This window comes from Drosophila bipectinata, chromosome 2R, assembly GCF_030179905.1.
Source record: "Drosophila bipectinata strain 14024-0381.07 chromosome 2R, DbipHiC1v2, whole genome shotgun sequence".
NCBI lineage: Eukaryota > Metazoa > Arthropoda > Insecta > Diptera > Drosophilidae > Drosophila > Drosophila bipectinata.
Window position 1 is genome coordinate 16680413 of NC_091737.1, and position 27562 is coordinate 16707974.

Genomic DNA, 27562 nt, shown 5'->3' on the forward strand with positions numbered 1-27562 from the left:
GCAGCAGCAACGCAGCAGCAGCAGCACCAGCACAGCAATAGCAGCAGCAGCGAGTGTGCCGTTATTCCGTTTCGTTACATAAAGAAGAGATTTCAATAGCAAGTTTAAGTGCGCTGCCCAAAAAAAAATCTCTATTCAAAAATTAAACAAATGCAGCATTGTGATAAACACTTAAACACCAATTAAAAAAAGAAGTGGAAAACGAGAAAAAAACGAAAGGAGCCAGCGCGACATACCTTTAGAACCAAAAAAACATAAAAAAAAGCCCAAAAAATAAACCATTAAATTCGAAAACGAAAGCAAGCGAATGGAAAAAAGTAATGAAATTAAGTTCGAGACCTAGTGAGGGTGTATCTGGTATATAGAGCAGAAAAAAAAAAAAAATAGTGCCGTAACAGAGGCAGTGAAAAAAGTACCAGGTAGTCGTGGGTTCGGAAAAAAAAGGAGTTTAATAAAGAAGAAGCACGAAGAGACGAGGACAAGTGGGAAAGCTGGAGAATCGGAAGGCAGGACGAAAATGTAATAGAGGTCAAAAGAAGCATTGATTTAATGTGTGCACTTCCTCCCACTTTTTTTTCGGGGCTACCTTGTGCTCCTTCCACCTGCGCTACTTCTTACATTCTCTTCTTCTTCCTTCTCCACCTCCTCTTCTTCTTCTTCTTTGACTTCGTTGTGGGCTCCTTCCACCCACTGCCACTGTGTCCTGTGTCCTGTGCCGTTTTTCATGCCACCACTGTTGTTGTTGGTGATTCTGGTGTGTGTGTGTGTGAGTGTGTTAGTGGGTGAGTGCGTGTGTGTCCTCTCTTAATATTCGCATGTGCGTGTGTGTCTCCTTGTCTCCGTTATAAATAATTTGTTTAAAATTCATCAAATCGCCTGACGTTTCATTCAATAAAGTTCCAACCTATACCCCAAACAGACACACACACACACACGCGCATACGAACAGTCGGAGGCGCACACTCACATGCCCACCAATACATACGAATGTGTGGCGCCCGTGAATTGTGTATGTATGTGCGAAAAATGTTGATGACGAACCACTTACGTCTATCGCACAACCCACGAAACCAACGAAACCACCACAAACAGCCGCAGCAGCTGAAAAAATCGCATATAACACACCCGCACACACACAAACACACACGTATAACTAACACCAATACTAACACAAACAGGGACCTAGGACACACGTACAGTTCAATATCCAATAAGAAACCAAGCATAATTACATAATCAAATAGAACTACTTGCAAAAAAAAAAACAAAAATAGAAAACAACAACAAGGGACAAAATCGAATATAATAAATAAAATAAAAATTGAAATCAAACTAAGGGAAAAGCGGAAGCCAGCGACAAAAAAAAACAAGGACAACTCCAAGTGCAGAATTATTTAATCAACGTCAGCAAGTCGGCCTGGAAACGCCTAAACGCAGAACAAAAAAAAAAACAAAAAGGACACGCGATTTCCAAAAATAGAAAGTAATGATAAAAAACCAAAAATAAAAAAAACCAAAGTACCTGCAACAATGAAATTGAGCAAATTATAAGCGCATAGCCCAACCAAAAAAAATAAAAACTCGAGCATAAAAATTACTTTTAAAAATATACAAAAAGGACACTCGCTATATACAAAAGAACAAAAGAAAATTCAAAAAACCAAGTGCTATAGATAAAGTCTAATCCATAACAAAAAAATAAAACACATAGACCGTAGTTCGTTGCCGTTTGTTCACCGCTGGACGATACCGATACCCAAGGATATATAGAGCCCAAGGATATAGAGCGTAATACCCCGTTGAGATAGAGTAATGGAACTAACCTCGTAGTTTGTAGACAGTGAGACGAGCGTCTCCGCCCGTAGGAAAGCAAATCAAATAACCGCAACATAAACGCACTTAACGACTAACTAAAACTACCAAGTAGTTGCCTCTCTATATACAAAATATATATACATATACGATATATATACACCTACGATATATATACAAGATACCTAGCTGTAGCCGCGAATGCGAATTACTTATATAGTTAATAAAAAAAACAAAAACCAAAACAACACCAGTCTGTAAATCTACCTGTATGGATTTATTTTTATAATGCCGATAGAGCGAAGCCCCATTCCCGAGCTCCCAAATTCCTGAGCCTTTATCCTTGTTACCGTTGTCGTTATTGTTGTTGTTGCCCTCGACCTAGGCCTTTTCCGAAAATTGCATCTAAATAAGTAACGAGGGCGATTAATGCATTAATTGGGTGACGAAGGCCGAAGAACGCCCAAGGATCCGGGTCCGGACTCCTTGTTTCACCTGGCACGTGTCGGATACACACGCAGCACAGAGAGATAGGCCGCAGGACACAGAACACAGGACGAATTTCGAGCTGCCTGCTTTTGGGTTTCCCTTGACGTAACTCCGCCTTAACTCGCATAGCTTCCATTTGCCTCAAAAGCCACACAGAAAAAAAAAGCACAAAGCGAAAAAAAAACTTAATATATTATATAAAGCGAAAAAGCAACCGCAAAGCCAAAACGCGGTGCGTTCGTTAAACTTTCATGACCAAACATTAACTTAAGAGCAGGGGAGCGGTGGCTGTGGAAGGACAACGACTACGAGAAGGCAAAGGATACTGAGCACTAAGCTGTCGTCATCATCCATAATCCCCCCCGCGTCAGCTAGTTTGTTTTTTTGTGATAAATTATTCAACGATCCGGACTCCGGATTCCGATCCTGCCCACCCTGTCCACACTTCAGCTCCAGGATACAGATCCAGTTCCAGTTTCACTTCCATAACCAGGCCCCACCATCACATCTGTACTCCACCAACCGAAATATAGCTACAATAACTATACCGTAGAGGATAAAACGACATTTATAATCCAGAGTACAAACGAATAACCCCAAAAAAATAATAATAATAATAACGAAATAAAGAAGCGCTGTAAACTAAAACTAAAACCAACCTATAAATAGTAACATATGGTATTATTATACACGCAACTCAAACAAGAAAACAGATAAAAAGCAGATAAAACCGACAAAAAAAACGAAAAGTGAAGAACCATAAGCAATACAAGCAGTGCTGTTGACTATTTTAGAGGCTACCTTTTAGAGAGATACCCTACGAACCTACGAACCTACGACGTTACTTAACAAGACACCTTTGAACCCACCAGAGAGAACCTAAAACCTAACCTAAAACATAAATCCACTAAAGTCTAAAACCCCAAAAATCCAGTAAACTCATATGGATGAGCGATGTGGAGCGAGTGAGACAGCCAGAGCGTAGTAACACAACGAAAAGCAATTTATTTTTGTTTATCTGTGTATTAGTTAATGCCAAAAATCGAAACGGAAGTTGCACCCACACTTGCAACACCCCAAAAAAACACCTGCAACACCTCGTATACACCCCGAACCACACACAAGCATACTTACTATATAGTATGCACGTACATATATAAACGAAACATGACAAGGCCGGGAACTGAAGCGGGCATTGCGAGGCCTCTACGGCGCCAATAGCACGGAGTACGGCGAGAGCACCGACATCATAAAAAAACCAAGCCCAAGTCCCCAGAACCCTCGATTTCAACGACAACCAGACACCCAACAAGCCGATACTATTCGTTAGCCTAGAGCGAGTGGAGGTTCGATGTGGCTCGGATTTGGATTCGGATTCAAGTGTCGGTGGTGACGTGACATCGCAGGGAGCGGCAGTGGACGTGGACGTGGTCGTGGTCGTGGACGCGGACGTAGGCGAGGACGAGGACGTGGCAACGGCGGAGGCGTGGCTCCAAGAAAATGCACGTTAAACACACTCAGCGCCGAGTCAGCGGCCCTGGAGCCTTCGGAACCTTTACCAACGATCAACGGTATGAAGCAACAACTCTAAACTCACTTAACCACCATTCTGTCTGTCCTTGTACTTTGTTGTTCTGCACGAAGTATCCTGTACTGTTATCGGGGGTGCGAGAAAAATCCCTATTTCTTGTTTTTGTGTCATGATGGGGATCCCTCACACCCCTTTGTACGGTTTTTTTGAGATGAATGTTTTATGTTTTTATTGTTTTGTTTATAATAAAATTGATATAAATGTTTTTCCAAGGGTGGATCTTTGTTTTTGAAGTAAACTAGTACTTGTTGTAAAAAATATTACTCATACGACTAGTGGTTTTGGAACTTTGTACAACAGGTCGTATGAGTAATATTTAGAAAAGCATACATCTATTTGGCTTAATTTTTAAGAAAGTTTATATGTATTTTAGATTAAACATTTGAAAGTGTAATTTTAAATACGAAAATATTAATCATACGCCTAGTAGGCATACAGGTCGTATGAGTAATATTTGATGTTGCATTTGGAAAAAGTTCCACCCTGGGTATCCTGTTATGTTTCGTCATGTTCCGTTTCTTTTCACTGTTCCTTTACGTTCCATTACACTTTGTTTCGTTCAATGTCCGATGCTTTTGTTTCTTGTTCCTGGTTTCTTGTTTCTTGTTTCTTGAGTTACCCTGTTATTGTTGTTGATGTTGTTGCTGCTGCTGCAATTGCTGTTAATGTTGTTGTTGTTACCGTTCACGTTCATCAGAGTGTGTGAGTGTGCGAGTGAGTGAGTGTGTGTGAGATTAAGTGAAAAGAGCGACAGGCTAAGTGCTCTCCTTTATGTCCTGCTGTGAACTGATTTCCTGACCACCACCACCCACCATCCACCCATACCACCACCACCATACGTGAAGGGGTCATCCGTCACTCTAGTCAATGCAATTACGAAACTAGATTAAAAGTCAAGCTAGGCCGACAACAATGGCCGCTACCCAACCACCACTACCACTACCAATACAAAACACCGTTAGGAAATAGTGTCAAAGTACTCTAAGTGCAATTGCATACATTCAGGCTGTCACTGTGTGAGTGAGTGATTGTGTGCTTGTGAGTGTATGTATGTGGGTGTGTGTGTTAGCGGAAGCTTTCGCTTTTACTTCAATGATTAAACCACTGACCGAATTTTGGCTTGCATTTGTTTGTGTTGGTGTGTGTGTGTGCATTGATAAGCGCTTGCCGACTGCATTGTTGTTGCCTTTCATACATTCATGGCTTAAAACTCAAACACTCATACATACACATTCGAATAACAGACAGAGACAGCGACTTGATGAGTGAGTGAGTGAGCCAGAGCTATAGATAAGCCTTTTGGCTGCTCCTCCCCCACTTCTTGTTCTTCTTTTGTGAATAAAGGAAGCCCGATATTTCCAATTGAGCTAGTTCTAGTTCCACATTTCCACAGCAGCAAGTCCACAAAAGCAGAAAAAAACACACACTTACAGGACGAAAGATGTACTGGCAGGACTCCTGGTGTCTGTGTGTTTCTGTGCATTGTTAATTTAATTTCTTTACCCCACCCCCTGATGAAATCTCATTTAAGTTATTTCCCGCTCAGTTTGTTTGCTTTTATTTTGTTCGTTTCGAGTTTGTTCATTTGTTGGCTCATTTCCCTGATTTCATACAGATTTTCGTACTGATTTCGTTACTCGTCACGTGAATAACTTGTATTTATTTTGTGTCCTTGTCGTTTGTTGTTTTTTATTGCAGAAAACTTTGCTTAAAAGTACAAAAACTTTGAAAACAAAAAGCAAAAAACAACCTGAAATATAAGAATATACGAAAAAAAAATACGAAAAGTATCCAAACCACAAATCGATTATCCCAGTTTCTGTGGAGCAGTGGATGATTCAGTGAAGGTACCGCCGAAGAACTTTCGAATAATTTTCCCCTAAAACTTTCTCTTTCTCTCTCTATCTCCTACATTTTTTTGTCTCTCCGTGTCTCTGAATCTCTATCTATTCATATATAGATCGTAGTCTCTGTATGGTACTTCTATAATACTAAATACTGCTACTAGTTCTACTACTAAATACTACTATACTGCTACATTCCAATTATCATTAAAAACTGCAACACTACGAAATAGAAAAAAACACTTTTTTTAATGCTATTAACTTTGCTGCAAGTTTTTTATATGAATCCCACTTTTAACCCACTAGCACCACCCCCCCTTCCCCCTGCCAGTTTCAACTTTTGTGCTTCTGACTTTCTGGTTGCAAACGAAAGTAAAATCATTAACTTTGATGCACTTTTCCAAAACAGCCTTTCACAAAATAAAAGCGTTTCGAATGCATCGCTTAAATGACTTTTTCCAGTGCCTGCTTAAGATCTTCTTTAACCCAAACACCCCCCCTTTAAAAACTCATTAAAATCCCCCCTAACGAATACGAACCCTTAGCTGATCTTAACCTTGATTCCCATATAAATATCACCCGAGTCGAATCAAAATTTATTTACAATTGGCATGCCACAAGTGGATGTGATGTAGCATTTCTTTGTTTGCTGACTGATTTATTAATTGCTCTGCTGTCGCTATAATTAATGGATAATTTTTGGAATTCTGAATTCTGGTTAGCCGAAAATCACGATATTTGTGTACATATATAGTTAAGCTGCGTTCTGTGAGCCGGAAATCTTTTCAAGCCATTCATTTATTAACAATTTAAAATCACATTTCCATAAATAACCCATCATGTGACTATATGAGAGCTATATAAATGACCTTGGTGGGCAAGGTCGTTACAAAACACGTCCTGATAAGCTGATAAAATATATGAGGTTATGAGGTTATCATATGACTTGAGGTACAAGTTTTTTAAAAAGCAAAATAATTTTATTTTAAATCTTGGAATAACCAGAAAAATCTTGTTAAGGTTAGATTCTCTATAGAATTCCCAAACAGAAATATTTTCCTTCCACCAGAATAATATATGTCAAAAAATAAACCCCTCAAGTAAATAAAGGAAATGTTATTTGCATTGTTTTCCGTGTCCAGTGAAACACAATTTACAAACACGAAAAAAAAACTTAGATAAATATATTTGGGATTTGGTTGAAGCCTTTGTAGATTGGGGCAATTGTAAACATTTGCACTAAAAATGGAAATTTTCGTAATTTGTTTACATCGAAATGTATTCAGAGTGGCATGTTTGGCAATTTGCTTTCAATTTTGTTTGATTTTTGCTGGCAGTACCTTACGGTTCATGGCCCATTAAAATGCATATTGAACATTTTCGGAAATATTTGCTAAAATGCATTTAAAAATAGACGAATCGGTCAGGTTTGGGAGCAAACTGTACAAAGTTCAAGAACATTAAAACATCTGAGAGGAAATTAGAGCAAAAGCGATTTGAGGTCAGCACTTATACAGCTCCATTAAGACATTTATTTCAGATGTTAATATATATATATATATATGTATATATAGTTTTGGTGGAATCCCCCGTCCGAGGGGCGTTCAGATGCTGCACTTGATTTAATTTCGATGAACAAAGTGGAATGCAGGCATTCGGGCAGTGACTCAATTACGTACGCCTTACGAATTTACGCTTAATGCCTTCAATTGGCTTTTGAATTATTAATTGAGGCATATTGTGCTGTTGCAGGGGCGGAGCAACCAGGGGTCGTGGGGGAGGTACTTCGAGGTTGATTTTCGATGGCGGAAACCTGCTCCGCCAGACCCGTTTCGGCCTCCAATCGCACGCTCTCGAGGATGGGCAGCGTATGCTCCGAAATGCTGCTAATCCGCTGCCCTGAGAGCCACTCCAATACGACAAAGTTGACATTGGACAGGTCCAATAAGATTGTCATACACTGGGGGAAACGAGGACTGATGCTTAGGTTAAACTAATTAAAAATCAGAGGAAAGAGGTTTATTTTGATGTATAATTTAGAACCTATTAAAATCTACATTTTATAAACATTTAAATTATAGGTTAATCCATCAAGATTAAATACAAATTAATTGATATAATTGTTAAATAATAAACAGAGAGAAGTCTTGGAGTACTACTATACTATAAAGATTTCTATATAGCTTCTATATTATTTGGGCTAATTTCCCTCAGTGTAGACAAGAGGCAAGGGCAACTTTTGACTGCAACACTTGACAGGTGGCAAACACTCGAGTCCGAGATGAAAAAAGCCATCAGATAGAGGCATCCCCTCAACCTCCACCGGGATTTCGCTTTGATTTACCTTCTCGAAAATTGACTTTTGGCCAGATTAGGTCCGAGATTGGCCAGAGGCGTCTCTGAACGGCGGATGTGCGATTGTATCTCGTTTGGAGTGGAGTCGACCCACTCGGTGTGTGTGCTCGGGATTGGTATCTGAATCTGTAGCAGTGGCGTGCAAATATTTGACATATTTACTTTTATATTTGCACTGAATCCAGATTACAATTCCATTACCAATTCCGATTTCCATTCAAATTTCAACCGAAATTCAGATAATTGCGCCCATGGCGTGAGAGGGCGACCTAATTGACCGAAATTGATTTGAGTCGATTCCGAATCCGAATCCGTATCCGATTCCGGTGCTGGGAAATGCTCTATTTGCTCAGCCCATCATCATCATCATCATTCTCGACAATTTTCGCACTCAACTAGAATCGGAAAAGCTCCAATGTACACGCATTTCATAGAATAGGGCTGGCAATTGTTTTTCCCCTCTTTGTTCATGGCCAAAAGGGGGCTGGAGGCTGGGGGCTGGGTGCTGGGTGCTGGGTGCTGGGGGCTTTGGGCCAGGCTGACTGTGTCAACAATAGTTTGCCTCACGTTTCGACGCATTGATTGCCCAACTCACAGTGGTCCGGAATGGTTCTGCCTTTCCGCCAAGTCATTTGTAAATATGCAGCTTCCGCTCCTTATATAATATTTGCTTTTCGCCAAGCCAGTTATCAGCCGTCTGTCGCAGCCTTATCTTATCTTGGCCATTTGCCTATTTTGGCCAATTTGATTTAGGGTACTTCCGACGCCCACTGTGCCGAATCGGGTCCAGTTCTATTCCGGCACGCGTTGGTACTCGTACATATCTCATTTGGTCTAGTTATTTGTTAGCGCCAGTGTGGTATCGGTATCTGTATCTGTATCTGTGCTTGTGTCTGTATCTGCGGCTATATCAGTGCCAGGCCTGCGTGCCGGCATACATTAATTTAGTTGAATTTTTCGCGCGATCAGAAACCAGATGAGCATGTCAACCATTGTATATGGATGTCTTTATAAATTATATCACACATTGTGCTTACAGTGGGTTCTTTAAAAAAGGGATATTAGTTGGAAGACTTGGGGGAATTGGTTAAGGGAGATTATTTGCCAGATAGGGAAGTTGAGGAACTTGGGGATGGTATTAAGGATAGTAAACCATACCACTGATGGAGTTACTAACATTATCAATAGATCGTTTGCTTTATCGAGTACCTGCTGTACTGATGAACTCACACACATGCCGGGAATGCGATACTCCCAACCCACCAAACACCCCTCGCCAATGCTTTAGATCGCCCCCCCTCTCGGCCGCTCTCACATGTTGCACAATCAATATTTATAATTAAGAATTTTCTTTGTTTGTCTCGCGGTTTTCCATAGACCCATACACCCACCCGCACACACATGTATGTATATATTATCCGTAACCGTAACCGTAAACGTACTGTTTCTGTTTCCTGCTCACTTTAGCGTGGCATTCACCCTCTGAACCTCTAAACCTCTGAGCCTCCTCCGAAGCTTGCTTGCCATTTTGAAAATAGATATATTCGAGTGTTTGCCAGATTCGCGGCTCACATTAATTCCAGAGTCATACTGATATTGGTGTCTCCTCTTTTTTCGATTCGCCCGCGATCTCGGGACACTGTTGGATGCCCACCTGGGATGTGAACAGAGCCAGCCGCGACAACTTGTGCCCGGACAGTCGCGATCAGCAGCAACGGCACTCCCACTCGCAGCAGCACCTGGTGCGCCAGTCCCTGGTGAGTCTCTCCAACGGCCAGCAGGCGTCCGATGAGCAGCAGCACCCGCAGCAGCAGCAGCATCGCCACCACCAGCAACCGAATCTCCACCAGCAACAGCAACACCAGCAGCAGCAGCTGCAACAGTTGCAACAACGACAGCGCAGCAGCAGCAGCCGGCTCTCGACCAGCGGCATCTCCAAGCAGAACTCCAGCGACAGTCGGAGCGGCCTCCGGATCCTCGACAGCAGCCACAGTCCGGTGAGCTGTGGGACGCAGAGCGTCAGTAGCACCGGTGGCCAGTCTGTGGCGCTCTACGATGCCTGCCACGAGTACTCGCGCAGCTTAAGTGCCGCCGCCTCCGAGGGAGCTTCAGCCGGAGCTGGGGCAGGCAGCTCCCTGCTCAAGAGCCACTACAGCGACCAGCAGTTGGCCCAGACGGAGCCAGACCCTGATCCGGACCCAGACCCCGAAAGAGATAGGGACAGGGACCGAGATAGGGAACGGGAGCGACGTCATCTGACCAACCTCAACTTGAATCTGAGCAGCGAGTACGACTTCAGTGGCAGCGATAAGCAGCAGCTGGTGAACGAGACGTACATCTTCAAGTGCATCGCCAACAGCCCCTCGTTCCTGCGCACCAACAAGATCAAGGAGCAGTCCAAGAAGCTGCGCAATCTCTCCCTGAAGACGCGCACGGCCAAGAAGAAGGGCCAGATCATCAGCAAGTCGAACGCCGTGTCGGACAACTCGCTGCATCCGGGCGACAAGTATCTGAACTTGTACCTGGTGGAAAAGAAGCATTCGCTGCAGCCGCAGGTGGCCTCCACTTCGCAGCAGCCACAGCAGCAATCTAGCTCGGCGCCAGCCAGCTCCTCCTCGGCATCCGTATCCTGCGCATCAAGATCCCAGCAGTTGCCGGCCTTATCCGCGGTAGCTGCCCGCCAGCAACAGCTTCTGCTGAACGGATCCCTCAAAGGGAAGACCAGCAGCAGCGGAGGCAGCGGTAGCGGTAGAGAGGCGTCCAAGACCCTGCCCGGACATCGGGGGTCTGTGAGGAGCGAGAGCGGGAGCGTCGCAGGTAGCAGCCACACGATTCCGGCGACGGGCAAGAATCCTCCGGTGCCGCACTCGCTGGCGGCCAAGATCAACAGCAGCAGCAGCAGCGGCGGGGGAAAGAACTGCAACCTGCTCAGCGCCAGCAGCAACTCATGCCACAAGCTGCATGCCCAAGGCCACGGAGCAGGTGCAGGATCGGGACTGGGACTTGGATTGGGACTGGGACTCGGCCACGGATCTGCCACAGCGGCGGCCGTCTCGCCCAAAAGCTCGGTGAGCAGCAACGGACACCTGAACAAGTACTGCCTCACGGATCTCACCCGGCGCAAGGCCGAGTTCAATCGCCAGCTCAGCGCGCCCACGGACTATACTCGCCACTCCTCCAGCAACGGGTCGCAGCAGGAGCAGGAGCCGGAGCAGGAGGGCTCCTCGGAGGCCCACGAGCCCGTCGGCGAGTCAACCATCACCGTTGCCAGTGCCGGAGTGACCTATCCGTATCCGTATCCGTACAACAGCAACCAACACCACCACCACCACCACCACTACCAGCCGCACTCCTCGGCCACCGCGCCGGCCAATCTCAAGGCGGCGCTCCAGCTGCACAGCTTCGGGGCCCAGGGTCACCATCCGGGGCCGTATCCCTCCTCGAGGCCCACCTCCACCTCGTGCACCAACAGCTTCAATCGCCGCCACATCCGGCGGCACAAAGGCAAGCTCGGCGATCGGTGAGTAATCCAATAATCGACTTTTATAGATTTTCTGAAATGGTTTCTAAAACAAAAAGTATAAAAATAAAAATGATGATTCCGGGTAACCAAAATAGTTTATACAAATAACTTCTTCTTAAAAAAATTAAAAACATTTAACAAACTAATAAAAATATTTATTTGACAGTCCATAAAAATTAAACAATATGTGTCTTTGTAAACTGGAAGTAGAAAACGTCCCCCTTTTTATAGAGTATAAAGAGATATTTGTTTTGGAGACTGGCCTTAAATACTTGTATAATTAAATATTTGTTTTAGGTTGATTAGGTTGAAGATTTCTTAAATTAGCCTCAAGTTTTTAAGTAATTATTTGTAGTATTTATTTTGAGAGGCTTCTATTCACGAAGTTTGAGCTTCCATGACACATAGTTTCATAATTAATTTTTGTATAATTTGTTTAAGCCTAAACTTTAGATGCAAAACTTCAGAACAAAAACAAGCTTTCAGAACATAAGAATTTAAATGTCTAGCCAGTCTAGCCGATAGCTTCTGTATTGTTTTTTAATTTCAAACTGGTTCCATTGAGAAATCTACAGCATAGACCTCAGCCCTAGAAATTGCTCCAAGAATACAATTTTAAAATTACAATAATTACAATACCAGTTTGAAATTACCATTGAATCAGTCTATTAATATCTGTGGCAGCAGTCTTGGAATGCAAAAGGGGTTCCCTGAAACCGAAACCTACAAACTTTTCCACTCGTCCCATTTCTTAGTTCCAAGAATCGAAAATCCATTCAAACATTACCTCGGCTTACAGCCGGGAATTACTCGAATTCAAAGCGACGTCTCGGCCATCTCTTACCGGTTTTTTGCTTTTTCGAGTGCTTTTTTCTTGACTTTTTTTTTTGCTCTGCTTATCGCCGGAAATTTGCATAATGCCATCGTCGTCGTCAAACCGAGATTCTCACTCCGCGAGCTTCGGACTTCAAGCAATAAGCTTCTAATGCCCGTCGAGCAGTGAACTCCACCAGCGGGTCCAGAGTTTCGAAAATAAAATAGAAAATAATTACAATATTGTGCTGTTCTGTGTGAATCCTGCAACTTTGTTTGCTATTCTCGCTGATAATTGAATCGATAACCAGAAAGGTGTTTTCCATTATCAGTCTGATTGCGATTGCTGTTCAATAGGCGATTGCTGGCCCGGGTGAATAGTTCCATAAAATAGCGACCTAGACGAGTGCAAAACGAGAACACAACCCCGGGCATTATTTCCTCCTTTTACTTGATCCGAAGCCCAAACAAAACGATCTATAGACGAATACATTAGCATAAAATCTAGAAGTATTTTCGCGTTTCGGTATGGAATCGCCGGGTTTGTTTATGTTCCCTCCCCCTGGGGCTGTGTTCGGCTGTTTTCGGATATAGTTTTTCCAGTTTTTGTGGCTCGGTGCTTTTATTGGCATCAATTCTTGTGAAGACAGCGAATTACAGGCAACAGCAGCAGTCATAATTTGCGTCGCTGCTCGTCGCGAAATCAATTAAAAGGCAACACAAATTCGTTATTTATTTATTGTGCAACAACCGGCGGGGTTCAGAACAGGTTATCAACTCGACGCAGCATCGACTCGTACAGCTTAATAAAAAAGAAAACAAAACCCACAAAAAATAGTAAAGAACAGTGTCAATCTCTCAATTATTTAATTAGGCAATTGAAAGCCAATTTCTTCTCGGAAGCAAAACTGCAATTCCTGCCATCGTCCGATCGTCTGATTGTCCGATTGTCCGGCAATTGATATTCGAGGTAAAGCAAACAAAATATAAATAAATAAAAAAAATTAAATAAAAAAAGCTAAACCACCCACAATTTGGCCGTCGAGAAGGAGGATCGCCCGAGGCGTTTCCGAAACGCTACGAAGTCGCGCCGTTCGGTTTTCGGAGTGTTTGCCGGCGATTTTCAAGCGATTGCCGAGCGACAACCTCTAGTCGCAAAAAGTTTGCCGCTGTAATCACTCCAAGTACCCGTTGTTCCACACAATATCTATATATATATAGCCCATATTGTATTTTGAAGTTCTCCGATTCGCCGGCAGACCTATTTGTGTGAGTGTGTGCTCGAATCAGTCATCAAATCAGTGAAAACATCTGCTCCAGCACGTTGCTAGTTGATAGTCTCCAGTTGTCAGTTGCCAGCAACAACATTAATAATAATAACAAATATAGACAAGGAGAAGCCCCCGCCAATAATAACAAATAAACAAAAAGCCAATAGAGTGAAATAAATTCCGAAACCACAACAGAAAACGCTTCCGAATCCTAAACCCCTGAAAGTAATAAGTAGTAGTGCATCATCGGGTAATGCAATATTAAGTTTGAAATTAAATACTGTGAGCCACCAGGTCGGTCGGTAACAATAACTAATAAATTCATTAGCCTAATGCCAATGACGGTCAAGATTAAATTAAATCAGCTTCATCAGGCTTAATTAAAACGAAACTTTCCCATTTAAAAACTACACTCAATTGAGTGTGAACAGGCGAAATAAAAATGAGAGCGGTAATAATAGAAGCCCAAACCCAACACAACACTACCCACAATAAAGAATTACGAATAAAAAATGCTGAACAAAAATATATAGTGGAAAAAAAAAAAGAAAACCTACATAAATAAATAACGTAACTACGAGCACGCGTCTCCTCGCGGCTTTAACAATAGACTCCCGCCGATCCGATCCGTACCGATCCGCCGTGAATAATATCCATAACAACCGTACTATTCCACGCGATTTCTAGGTGTTCAGTGTTTAGTGTTTGTTTTTTTTGTGGCAGCTCCTAAAAAATACGAAATACAAGCCAACTAACTGGGGCTTGGGGCACAAGGGAGGTGGCCGGTTTTGTCTCCGGGAAACCTTGACAGTCACCATCTACATAGTTAGCGGGCAAGGTGAGCCCCGGCGGCTTGGCTACTCAGATTCCACTTGGACTTGTAGACTTGTGGATTGTGCGTGTGCGACAATTAAAAATCAGCAAAAATAACCAGAAATTGAGGGCCTAGTCTAGAGATCGATAAGGGGAATACCCTAAAACAACATATAATTTAACAAAAAAATGTGTAAAAACCTAGAGCTTGTAGAGTGCTGCTAAAAAACTTTAAAAAACTTAAACGTAATCCTAAACTAACTATACCTTTGTTAGGGTATTAAGAAACTGTAAAAACCTGACCTGTAAAGCAACCCAAAACAAAAACAAAAAATGAACTGGAAACCCCCTACCCCAAAAAGTAGTTTCACTTTCATTTTTTTTCGGCCTGCCCGCCTTGTGGCATAAATTTTGTAGCGAAACCATTACAGCTTCCTTGTTTATCGAACGGGATTTTATTTATAATTAAATGTATTTGTATATCAATGCCATTGCAGCTTGCTGAGCGGGGATAGTGAGGAATCGGTGCGCTGCTCCTACTGCTCGGTGCTGAATGTGAACGAGAACGATCTTCGCATTTCGTTCGAGAACACCTGCACCGACTCCCTGGTCACCGCTTTCGATGATGAGGCCCTGCTAATATGCGACCAAGGAACCGAAATGGCAAGGACAAAGGTTTTATTTATACAACAAGCACGGGACAGGACTATACCATATCACAAAGCCCTAATCATTAATCATTTAGGAAGACCAATGACATAGACTGCTTTTATAGGCAACTGTTTCAAAGGATAATAACTAATCAAGACAACATGTCCTTCCAACAGGTACACTTTGATGACGTGTCGTTGTACGGCACTCCGAAAGAGGAGCCCATGCCCAACATACCGATCGTGTCGGAAAAAGTCTCTGCGAATTTCCTAAAAAGTCAATTGCAATCATGGTTCCAGCCAACGGACAACCGACTGGCCATGAAACTGTTTGGCAGCCGAAAGGCACTGGTCAAGGAGCGAATACGTCAGAAAACTTCCGGGCATTGGGTCATACACCCGTGCAGTTCATTCAGGTGAGCTCTTTAACTTTATCAAGTATACGCAACGTTGTACACGCATTTGTTTGAATATCTATTCTTACAGGTTTTACTGGGACCTTTGCATGCTTTTATTATTAGTAGCAAATCTTATTATCCTGCCAGTCGCAATATCATTCTTCAACGATGATCTGAGCACACGATGGATTGCCTTCAACTGCCTAAGTGATACTATTTTTTTAATAGATATTGTAGTCAATTTTAGAACAGGTAATTTCCACTAACAAATCCATAAAAGAAAAAAAAACTATGTATACAGAGAGCCCCTTAAGTCCCTGAGAGTCCCTGAAAAGTGGTTCCATGCGCTGGTCCTTGCCCCTGCTTAACCATTATCTTTCGCCCGAATGTATATGTTTACAGGAATTATGCAACAAGACAACGCTGAACAAGTAATATTGGATCCAAAGCTTATAGCTAAACACTATTTAAGAACTTGGTTTTTTCTCGATTTGATTTCGTCGATACCGCTAGATTATATATTTTTAATTTTCAATCAAGTAAGTTAATGTATTTGAGCAGCAGTACGCAACATTTTGATTAAGATTATGAAATTGCAGGATTTCTCTGATTCTTTTCAAATATTGCATGCCGGACGAGCCCTGCGCATCCTGCGCCTGGCCAAGCTCCTCTCCCTGGTCCGCCTCCTGAGGCTCTCCCGTCTGGTGCGCTACGTATCCCAATGGGAGGAGGTCTATGTGAGTACACCCCGGTTCATTTTGCCAGTTTTTTTAGTTCTATTTGCGTTTTCTTCAGTTTCTGTTTCAGTGTCAGTATCAGTATCAGTTTTAATTTCGTTTCTATCTTTTGTTTTGCATAACAAAGTGTTTAATATCCTGCCCTGGTTTTCATTTTTTTCAAACACACATCTGTACGATACAATCATGGGAAAGTTTAGAAATACAAACGATCAGATCAAGTTGATATTCTGGAATATCACTTTGATGCTGGAACTTGTTCCCTTGCCATTAACTTTTCATTTCCACTTTTTGAGATCCTTGATCTCTTCCCCGAGAATCCCCGATCTTTAGTTTGAAATTTCTTTTTTAGTTTGCTCCAAATTCTCAACCGTAAGATCAGCATAACTCTACTCGTTCACTCCACACCACAAAGTATAAACAGATTTGAGGTTCTATGTAGGATCAAGGACAGAACTCATAGGTAACTGCAGTTAGTCAGTGGTCAGGGGAGAACATAATGTATACAGTGTCCCCAAAAAGTGCTCACTTTTCTTTGTTACATGTGTACGTGTACAAGTGTGTGGCAGTAAAAAATAAAAAAAAAATTAAATAAGAATCTTGAGAAATTGTAGATGACGCGCAGAAATGTTCAAACTTTGTATTTTCTTTGAGTTGTTATCTGGAACCTCTGTGTCTTTGATTTCCGTTTAAACGTTTTTGAATCCTTTGCGTTCGATTACCAATCGTTTTGTTTTCCAAATATTGATAAGTATATATATATACTCGTACCTCCTCAACCTCCAACCTCAGTATGTGTGTCTATAAAGCCAATCAAACATAGAACCAGACAATCGCTGTACCATAAAGCCAACTCAGTTTGTACATTATACAAAGTTGTGTGACTTAAATAATCCCGATGTTTGTTTCGTGTTGTGCGCCTGCTGCGCTTCGAGTCCTTCAGACCAGATATGTACTATATCCTGACAAAATATCCCTCCAGACCGAGTACTGCAAGAACACACACACACACACACACCACCCCTCTCTCTTTCTTACACACAAATATACAAAACATACACTCAGACATACATACTCGTAATAAACTCGAATCGAAAGTGAAGATCCTTTTTTTTTGGGTTATTTTTTTCTAACCATCTAACGCGCTCGCTAAGCTTGAGAACTTGTTCACTTGTGCCGCGGGAAGAGTCCTTTGCTTTCTTTCCACATTTCTTCAGTTCAGTTGAGTCTTCGATTTATCGCTTCTGTTCTGATATTCTATAATATATATATTCCTATTCATTTCTCTGCCGATTTTGAAGCACTCAAAACGATAAACTTCATTGCACTTTGTACAAAAACTCTTTTAAGAAGGTCTCTCTGAGGGCCCTATATCTCTCTATATATATCCTGATCCGTTTTCCCCGACCACTATCCAGAATTTCCCACTTCCCACACCAACCTATCCTCCACCCATGAGATACGTACAAGTACAGTTTCTTCAGCGTAAAATTTGGAAACCACCGTATAGCTTATGATTTATGTTTATTTTGTTTTTGAAACTAAAGCTCAACTCAAGCGATGATGCTTTTGAAAATCAGTTTAAGACTAACAAACAATTAGAATTTAACCAATATCAAAAATAAAATAAACAAAACAAATACAAAAATCCAACTTAGCTGAATTCAGGGCCTAAAATACCTGTGTATATATATGGTTTTTAGATTCTGCAGAATCTACAGAAAAAAAGTGCTGATCGCAGAGGGAGAATGCACAGAAAAGACAAAGATGGCTTGACAAAAAGCAACCTAATTCTCAAGGTAAACCATCCAAATAAAAAAAGTAATAAACAAAAAATGATATCAAAATCAACAAACACAACAAATTTCAGTATATATTGATAAACAACAACAAAAAAAAAAAAAACCAAAAGCCTTGATTGATTGAAATTATGATTATGTATTATTGGTTCGAAACATGACTCACATTTATGGGGAATGTTTTGGCCAAAATTGAGTTTTAGTGCATAATTTCGTTCGATTGTTCGTTCGTTCGATTGTTCGATTGTTCGTTGATCATGTTTGCTTGATTTTAATGTTCGTTCGTTCGTACGTTCTGTAAATTTTCTGAGACTGCCTTTTTATATACCATATTGATTAATTGATTGATTGATTAATATTGTCATACATAATCTCTATTTCTCATTTGATGCATTAATTGAAATCTCAATAAAATGAAAATTATGAAGAGAGTCTAGCGAAACAAGAGCAGCTAACCAAAAACACAATTCATTTTGTAATCAGTCTTCGGTCCCGAATCGAAGGTATTTTCATGCTCTTCCCATAACGTAGAATCAGATGAGATGAGAGGCTAATGTAATATATAATATATTCGCTAGATATCGTAGCTTTTTGACTCCATGCATGTTGGGCATGATCGGAAAAACTATCGTAATGCTACTCGTATATAACTTTTCCGCCGCAGACTAGCTGGGTTTTTGACTAAATCGCTGCGAAGAGCATGAAAACGCTACAGATCTCAGGAGATGTTACGGCTACGCAGTGTATAGTGTGTGTTTTGAATGCTTTTTGCTTATTAAACGAGATAATAACAAAAACAAAAGCAGCACGGATCAAGATGTTGTAAAAACACTAAAAAATTAAAAAAAAAAAACGTCATTAATGCACTACATTGTATATATAGGATATGTAATAGCTGCGCTGCTTTCTCCTTAGGTTTTAGGTTTTAGATCCAGACACCCAGACATACACCGATACAAATTATATATTACATTTAGAACAAGGATCTGGGGCAGGCCAAACAGATCCAACGACCAATCGGATCGAACACGAACACTGTACTATATCTAGCCACATACTACTCGTATTTTATAGCATACATTTGTGGGCCAGTGCCGAACGCTTCCACATATCCTAACCTAATACCGTTATACCGTATCTATCGTACTCAACTTAACCTCACTTTGATCGACACTCTGCTCAACGCTTTCCGCTTATGTGCTGCGCGCTTTCCGCTCCCCACTCTCTACTCTGTCTATCTTTGCTCCCTTTCTACCAAACTACACAGAGAAAAAAGTTTGCGTTAATATTAGCTTTTATGTATTTTATTTATTCCATCATTGCCAGACTTTCTTACTATGCTATGCCTTTGAAAACTTTCTGATTCGAATATTTTTGCAATATTTTTTCTCTGCCATAGTTGTTACTGTTGTTCTTTATTGTTTTTTATTGTTCCCGGATTTTGGTTTGGTTTTTTGGTGAATTGATTATTTTGTTTACAATCTCCTACTTCTCTAACTCTTCTGTTGTACAAAAGATTTCAGCAGGAACGCGTTTAGAAAATAAAAGTTGAAGCTTTTTGGAGTAAATCCCACCCACATACAGACACACACACACACACATGTACACGCACACTTGCGCAGCTACAGCCACTGAATTCTTGAATGCAACAACCGTTATTTGTTTTTTTTATGTCAATACCGCTCCCTCTCTATCTTACCGTCTTGATCTCTCTCTCTGTCTATGTGTTCCTGCTCTTGCTGTGTTTTCGTTTCCGTTTCCGGTTCGTTTGCTTTCGTTAATTTTTGTGTACATTTCGTTGGTTTGTTTACTTAAATACTTTTTTGTACAGAATTAGGTAGTTCCGATTACTAACAAACTGCGAAAGTCAGCAAAAACGAAACAGACAAACAAACAAAAAAAAAACGCTTTCATTGTAAAATACAAGTTTCGATTTCGATAATTTGAACGTTTGAACGGCTTAGTGTCCATAATTATGTTTAATATGAAAAAAAACAAAAAATACAAAACAAAACTAAGAAAAAAACAAAACAAAAGTAAAGATGAGCACTTGTACCATAATTTAGCAGCTGATTTTGCACTTATTCGAAATGTAGAAATGGTTTGAATTTGAATTTGACTTTGATTGATTGAGTTTTGGATTGATTGCTCAGGTTGTACACTGTACACGAAATGTACACACCGTACACACCGGACACTGTTGTATTGCCTAACACTAGACTAATCTTATCTTATTTTATCTTATCGGATTTATTGTCCAACATATCGCCTCCGAGCCGCTCTGCACCGAGATCGGAAGACCCCGAAGTGGAATGCCATATTAAATGTTGCATACTTATCGGGCAGAGTGGGTCGGCGGAGGCGAGGCGCTGATTGATTGATTCAGTAATTTCTTGTTTAATGGCTGTGGTTTGGTTTGTTTTAGTTGCTTTAATTGGCATAACCGCAATAACTGTTATAATTACCGGTAGCTGGAAACGCTAAAAAAATCATTTTTTCAAAAATCTTCACAAATTGCGCCAAAAAAACGTAAATAGTTTCAAGTTTTATTTTCTCGTTTGGGTTTTTTCTCTCTCGTTTACATGAGACCTTTGGTTTTATATAGAGAAAAAAAAATATATATATATATGTGGAACTCACAACTACAGATGTAACACACCACTATACACAAAAAAACATACACACAGCTACACACTCACACAGACACTAGCGGTGTTGGGCTTTCGTTGATGTGCACTCTTTTTTGATTGACCTCTCTGGTTGCAGTTCCTCAATATGGCCTCGGTTTTCATGAGGATCTTCAATTTAATTTGCATGATGCTCCTGATCGGCCATTGGAGCGGTTGCTTGCAGTTCTTAGTGCCAATGTTGCAGGGTTTTCCATCCAACTCCTGGGTCTCCATCAACGAGTTGCAGGTGCGCTAATACTACTCCTAAAGAGTGTATGGTTTGTGGTTCTTATTAAAAAAAACAAAATATATGTAGGAATCCTACTGGCTGGAGCAGTATTCGTGGGCGTTGTTCAAGGCCATGTCGCATATGTTGTGCATAGGCTACGGCAGGTGAGCTCTCAACTATACTACCATAATATATTAGGGCTAATTTGCTTTATCTGCTCATTAGATTCCCACCACAATCACTGACAGACATGTGGCTGACGATGCTATCGATGATATCGGGCGCCACGTGTTACGCCTTGTTCCTCGGTCATGCGACCAATCTCATCCAGAGCTTGGACTCCAGCCGGCGTCAGTATCGCGAGAAGGTCAAACAGGTGGAGGAGTATATGGCCTATCGGAAGCTGCCTCGGGATATGCGGCAACGCATTACGGAATACTTTGAGCATCGGTACCAGGGTAAATTCTTCGATGAGGAGTTGATTCTTGGCGAGTTGAGCGAGAAATTGCGCGAGGATGTCATCAACTACAACTGCAGGTGGGCGATCTATCGCTATCTAATGTCCTATATTCCTAATTTCTTTTTCCAGATGGTTTTAGTATAAATTGTAGTATTCAGATCTACTTAATTACGTTAATTATAAGTGAATATTAATCTCCTATTTTTATTTCCTAGATCCCTCGTGGCGTCAGTGCCTTTTTTTGCTAATGCCGATTCGAATTTCGTTTCCGACGTAGTTACCAAACTGAAATACGAAGTTTTCCAACCAGGTGGGTGTAGATTTGTGCCATAGAGAGGTTCTTTATTTATAACTAACTTATTTTCCAGGTGATATTATCATAAAGGAGGGTACGATCGGTACAAAGATGTACTTCATACAGGAGGGCGTGGTGGACATTGTCATGGCCAACGGCGAGGTAATTTTGTAATAGATATACCCTCATATATATTAAAACCTGATACTTTTAGGTTGCCACCTCACTATCGGATGGCTCTTACTTCGGTGAGATCTGTCTGCTGACCAATGCGCGTCGTGTGGCCAGCGTGCGAGCCGAAACCTATTGCAATCTATTCTCGTTGAGCGTGGATCATTTCAATTGCGTTCTGGACCAGTATCCGCTGATGCGCAAGACCATGGAGACTGTGGCCGCCGAGCGGTTGAACAAGATTGGCAAGAATCCGAACATAATGCAGCAGAAGGACGAGCAGCTGAGCAACCCGGAGTCCAACACAATAACGGCTGTGGTGAATGCCTTGGCTGCCGAGGCGGATGACTGCAAAGATGAGTAAGTATTTCTAAAAAGGATTATCTCTATGGTTTTAATGTAATTTTTAAATGTATCCCATAGTGACATGGATCTCAAGGAGAATTTACTGCATGGGTCAGAGTCGAGCATTGCTGAGCCGGTGCAGACGATACGCGAGGGTCTCCCCCGACCGAGGAGCGGCGAGTTTCGCGCTCTCTTCGAGGGCAACACTCCATGACACTGAGGCACGATGCAGATCGTCGGCGCCTCCGGGCACCGGGCAACCATCTGAAACTGAAACCAGCAGTTCGCTAGACACTCACTCACCCAACAGCAAAAATTGATGAATGAAACCGACACACACACTCAACAACACACAGGACTCCAAAACACACACAGACACACACCAACACATGCGTATATAATAATTTAGTAAAAAAGGAACCCCAAGACGCGATAAGAGTACACTAATAAAAAAAAGAATCAATTTATGGTAGACACTCTATATATGCAATTGCGATTTAGTAGAAAACGTATTAAAAACGAAAAAAAATTCCAAAAAAAACAACAAAAAAACAAAAACAATTACACAAAAATGTCCTCAATAATTATTCATAATTTCAGCTCCGCTAACTGTGATGACTTTAATATAAGAATCGAAAAAAGAAAATTAACAAAAAAAAAAAGAGAAAACGAGTACATACAGAGATAAATTATACGATATATAGAGAAGAACTCAGCAACTCAGCAGACAGATCAGAATCAGATTCAGAATCACAACCACACAGATACAGCCCACAGCCATAGAGGAGTTTGCCAAACACCCACAACACCCTCACACAAACACGCAAAAAAAAAAAAAAACATTTAAAAAGTAAAATCTACAAATAAGTTTTATGCCCACGATATTGTAACGTTAACGAAGTGAATAGACTTTTGAATTGCTACATAGGTGTTAGTCCTATGGACCTACTACAAACACAAAAATCCACTCCAAAAACACACACACCCAGCAAACGCAAACACCTGCAGCTGAACAGGAGAGCAGGATAACAGGAGCAGGTAACTCAGACAAGCATCAACTTATGATATAAACGAAGCGAAGCGATACCAGCATACCAAACATATTTATGCGCGTAGCTATTATGTACTCGAGCAACCAACAAACAAACAAACAAACAACCAAACAATTATGTATTATTGCGATTATATAGCATATTTAAATACGCATTGCAAACAAACAAAAAAAGGGAAAACAGAACTCAGCAATATACAAAAAACAAAAAAAAAAAATATGAAAAGTATTTAAGCAAATTTAACGAAATGCGCATTAGTAGTTGAACTATTAGTTTTTCACTCACTAACAAACAAAAAACACCACTCGACACACAACGTAGTAGAAAAGCCTCAACAAAAACAAAGAAACAAAAAATATATTAACAAAAAACTTAAAAAAAAAAACCAACCTCAGGGTGCCGTCGTTTCAACGGTCACCAAAAGCAAAAAAGAAAAAAAAAACAGGCAAGAAACCAACTATATACACAACATATATATACAAAACATAGACAATGTTGTCTTTTATAGGGAATTGTTAAAAAAAAAAAAACAAAAAACCGCCTCAGTTACATTTAAAAAGTATTTATTGCGGGCCTGCCGCCGAGCAAGATCATGATTTTCCATTCTGATTCAGAGTTTCCGTTCAGGATGAGACTACTTAGTTGCGTGCAGATCTCTGTTGCAAGCCTTGTTTGTTTTAATTTCGGGAGCATAAATCGAGGCAAGTAGAGGACAGCGACTTGTTCAAGGATTTATGTAACTTAGTATTTTATTACACGTAAACTAATAAAAAAACAAAAGCAGAAGGACAGCGTTTGCCTTAAAAATAACAAAATTAGTTTCATTGTGCGGTTCGAAGGAAAATAAAGAGATCAGTGGGACATTCATTTGCCACTTAAAAGTAATTAACTAAGAAAACAAAAAATATAACTCTTTATGCGTAAGCTATGATGAAGATTTCAACAGGTGTAACAGCGTCGTACCCAACCAGAGTCGATCAGCGCCTTGTTTAAGTTCCTAGTGTGTTCTTTGGAGTCTGGGTCCACCAGAACCACATAGACATTATCGTCCTGAAAAGAAAACAGATTTAATTTGAAGCTTTCTTTTCATTTATATCGATTTACCTTAATTGATTCGATTTTGGCATAAAGCCTGCGATAGCAGACAAGCTTGAAGAAGAAATTAACAGCATCGGCTGACCAGGAGTGACCCTTCCAGGGCGTAACATAAGCCAGGCGCCCAATGAAACACTGTGCCGGCAAGTTGGCAAACTCCTTCACCAAGTACTTGACACTGGTGTAGCTTACGTTCATGACGTGTCCTGTGTCAACTAGCTTCACCTCAAGAGGCTTCTTATTCCCAGGACGGTGGCGCAAGACCTCCGCCCGCTGCCACAAGCCGTTCGTGGTGGATCGCACCACACACAGATGTCCCGTCGTTAACAAACACAGTGGCATTATGTACTTATCCGTGGAATGGGAATCGTAGAATTCTCTGAGAGAAAAAATGATCACATTTGTAATTTGGGTAGTCAAATATAACTTACTGCATATTGGAATTCATGGCTTTGTACGAATCTATTTCGGTGTTATAAATCCAGAAATAGAACTGGTGCGGATTGTCCACCCTTACAAGCTGGACCTCTATGCGATCATCTACAAAAAGTATGTCTTCAACATCGCGCTGTGGAAGTTTTAACCCGGACCGAACAGCTTCTACCGGATAGTCAATATTTAATACTCGATCGTCCTATGAAAAAATGTTTAAAAGTTGTAACTTAGAGGTTTCAATAAAACTTAGAGGTAATCATACCAAAGCGTAGGCTGGGATGGCATCTTCATCCATGCCGTCTTCAGAGGAGGAGTATCCATTGAAATTATTGTCATATTTTGTGTCCAAGGACTTTGGAAGTTGTTTGGCATGCTCATCTTCATCGCTCGAGATCCAATCTTGTTTTTCAAGAGTATTAACTTTAGAATCAACGGGCTTTTCATCCTCCGATGTAAATGGATCCTTGAGTATTATTTCTGACTCCGTGTTAGATGACCTTTCATCATCTGAGGAGCATGGAGGCTTGGGAACACTTTTGACATCGGGTACTTTTTCTGGCAGATTTTTTTCAGCCTTTTCGGTCTCATTGTCTAGTTTTAGGTTTGACAAAGAATCAACTATTTCAACAATTGTGGCGCTGTTGATCCTGCGTTCTGGAATTTTTGGCTTTGGCGGAATGTTCACGTGCATATTAAAAGGCTGTGGGCGTGGTGGCCGCCTCTGGGGCTGGGGACGGGGAAAATTCTGGGAAATAAGAAATGCTTGGGTAAGTTGTCTCTGTCTCTCAACTTCAAAAAGGTAGTTAGATAATTGTTGCCAGCCGGCCCAAACCAAAGCATTATAGTCTATATAAGAATTGGGAGTGTAGACGGGGTATGGCGTGTTATAGTTGGGATATTGTTGTGGATTGGAAGAGTATATGGGATACATCTGGTTGTTATAGTTCAAATAAGATACCGCTGCCTGCTGCATATATTGCTGACTGTGGACAGGATATTGCAGGCGACTATAATTGGGTTGGCAGGATACCGCAACTTGTGGCTGATAGGTCGACCTCGGGGTCTGTCTGGCATTCATGATGCCAGGCTTTTCGTTTATGAAGATGAAATCAGATCTGCGACTTGTCTGGTAGTGAGTTCTTTGATTCCCGCGATTTCCTTTTCTATTGGTTTGTTTCTTTTGTTGCTGGACCAACTGCTGAATGTGCCCGGACTTGGATGAGGCGACAGCCCCTACGGAGGCAGTAAGCCCGGTGCCCCTAACCTGATAAATAGACAAAGTTTACATATTTTGTACAAAAATTGGAAAAGCTTAATACACACAGTAAAGGTGTCCGTAAGGTCCCGCAGAAAGCCCTCTAGGCTTTTGTATCCAAGTCTGGCGTATGGCACGTTGCACCCTTCTTCGGAGCGGTAATCCCTTTGCAGCTTGTCAATGGTCATAAAGTTGGGCGAAGACACCACCAGCGAGTGCAGCACCTTCTTTACGTAACTCAAGGAGTACTGATCTTCCATATTGGTTGAGAACTTCTAGTAATTAACAATTCGCGCTTTAAACAATTTGCGCGAGAAGCACAAATACTCGATAGTTTTATGCTTGCACGAGCTCATGTCTATAGGTTCCGATATTGTTATCGGCGGAAAAATTCGATGGGCCGGTGTTGCCAGATGGTTAGCTTGTTCAGTGGCGCCAATTTTAAAACCGGTTAGCCATATGGGTTGATATTAATTTCATTATTGTTGTTGTTTTTTGGCATTCTGGAGCCAGGTAATTCAATAACCCCGACAGACGTCCTTCCTTGTGAAATTCAAGTAGCTGAAGGAAGCTACAAGTTCAGCGTAAGTTCAAGTCACATGTGGGGCTTGACGATGGAAGACCACACAAAAAATGCCATGTTATCCCCTGCCATTGGATCAAGTAAAAATGTTCCCTAATTGTTTGCTAGCCTTTTAGCTAGAACTTGGCCATTTAGATTTGCAATTGCGGGCTTACAACATCCGCTTACACCGCTTGCTTGGGCGGTGGCCAGATAAATCAAAGCTTGTTGGCCAAACTGGACGTGAAATGGATTTTCCGGGAAGGGATCCCGACTTCCTATACACTCACATACCATTCATATTAACGTGACACATGAACTTGTTGGAGACAGTGGCTCCATTAATAATTTTCACACGACCGGCGACGGGGCTTGTGTCATGTAAATTTTACAAGCCCCTTTCGGGAGACTTCTCTGGCGGCCAGTGGCCACCTTTCTGGGTTGCGTAAGCTGATACGTTTCTTACTTTTATGCAGCAGCATAATTATATTCTTTATATTGTTTATGGGGAAACAAGAACTGGAACACCAACAACAGCAACACTGCCACTTTTTTGTAGCTCTTCGTTTTTATTGTTACCGTTTTGGTCACTTTACAAATAGTTGAGGAGCCGAGGAGGAAAAAAGCTTGATGGGATCTCTGCAGTTTGCTATGAGCGGGTGACTTGGCAATCAAACCGGTTGTCCCTGCTCCGCCAATGGCCGTGGCGGTGTGTGTGTGAGTCTGATTTATAGTTACGCACAAGCGCGCAAATCCAATTAGACGAACTGGCTGGCTGGCTGGCTGACTGACTGACTGACTGAATGACTGACAAACCAAAGCATGGCCCGCAGCAAATGCCACCAGGTTATAGGACGCTTGAGGTTCGATCTGAAGATCTTAGATCCAGCAGCTCCCTA

The 27562-nt window shown here is 41.4% G+C and overlaps 2 protein-coding genes and 1 long non-coding RNA gene across 14 annotated transcripts; 1 reads left to right on the top strand and 2 right to left on the bottom strand.

Moving 5' to 3' along the window:
* Window positions 1–23774, top strand: Ih (hyperpolarization activated cyclic nucleotide gated potassium channel Ih). 11 transcript variants are annotated; one of them, XM_017238593.3, is made up of 16 exons: window positions 1–419; window positions 1179–3872; window positions 9761–11611; window positions 15009–15186; window positions 15339–15577; window positions 15648–15811; window positions 15962–16098; window positions 16144–16296; window positions 18000–18095; window positions 20862–21011; window positions 21081–21157; window positions 21219–21530; window positions 21669–21763; window positions 21822–21910; window positions 21963–22279; window positions 22343–23774. In XM_017238593.3, the coding sequence occupies exons 2-16, from the start codon at window positions 3802–3804 to the stop codon at window positions 22476–22478; spliced, it is 4065 nt and encodes a 1354-aa protein (XP_017094082.2). In that variant the 5' UTR covers window positions 1–419; window positions 1179–3801; the 3' UTR covers window positions 22479–23774. The 11 variants fall into 11 exon arrangements, with proteins under 11 accessions (XP_017094082.2, XP_043066809.1, XP_017094086.2 ...); XM_043210874.2 differs by lacking the exon at window positions 1–419 and having other exon boundaries at window positions 714–3872; XM_017238597.3 differs by lacking the exon at window positions 1–419 and having other exon boundaries at window positions 715–3872; window positions 16159–16296.
* LOC108123451 (uncharacterized) lies at window positions 13290–13525 on the bottom strand. Its single transcript, XR_001773183.3, has 2 exons — window positions 13459–13525; window positions 13290–13362 (listed from the first exon to the last, which is right to left on the bottom strand). It is a non-coding gene; the product is annotated as an uncharacterized lncRNA (long non-coding RNA).
* A 210-nt stretch (window positions 23775–23984) lies between the features above and the next one.
* Window positions 23985–26443, bottom strand: tej (tejas). 2 transcript variants are annotated; one of them, XM_017238610.3, is made up of 6 exons: window positions 26170–26442; window positions 25805–26110; window positions 25109–25591; window positions 24843–25045; window positions 24421–24790; window positions 23986–24366 (listed from the first exon to the last, which is right to left on the bottom strand). In XM_017238610.3, the coding sequence occupies exons 1-6, from the start codon at window positions 26359–26361 to the stop codon at window positions 24256–24258; spliced, it is 1665 nt and encodes a 554-aa protein (XP_017094099.2). In that variant the 5' UTR covers window positions 26362–26442; the 3' UTR covers window positions 23986–24255. The 2 variants fall into 2 exon arrangements, with proteins under 2 accessions (XP_017094097.2, XP_017094099.2); XM_017238608.3 differs by having other exon boundaries at window positions 23985–24366; window positions 25109–26110; window positions 26170–26443.
* Window positions 26444–27562: the final 1119 nt, after the last annotated feature.

Excerpts from the sequence above, each read along its gene's own strand:
- Ih (XM_017238593.3), top strand. The coding sequence starts at position 3,802 with ATGCACGTTAAACACACTCAGCGCCGAGTCAGCGGCCCTGGAGCCTTC. Across the intron at positions 21,158-21,218 it reads TTGTGCATAGGCTACGGCAG|ATTCCCACCACAATCACTGA; the intron begins GTGAGCTCTCAA and ends TCTGCTCATTAG. Across the intron at positions 21,531-21,668 it reads GTCATCAACTACAACTGCAG|ATCCCTCGTGGCGTCAGTGC; the intron begins GTGGGCGATCTA and ends TTTATTTCCTAG.
- tej (XM_017238608.3), bottom strand. The coding sequence starts at position 26,361 with ATGGAAGATCAGTACTCCTTGAGTTACGTAAAGAAGGTGCTGCACTCG. Across the intron at positions 26,111-26,169 it reads ACCTTACGGACACCTTTACT|GTTAGGGGCACCGGGCTTAC; the intron begins GTGTGTATTAAG and ends TCTATTTATCAG. Across the intron at positions 24,367-24,420 it reads CCAAAATCGAATCAATTAAG|GACGATAATGTCTATGTGGT; the intron begins GTAAATCGATAT and ends TTTTCTTTTCAG.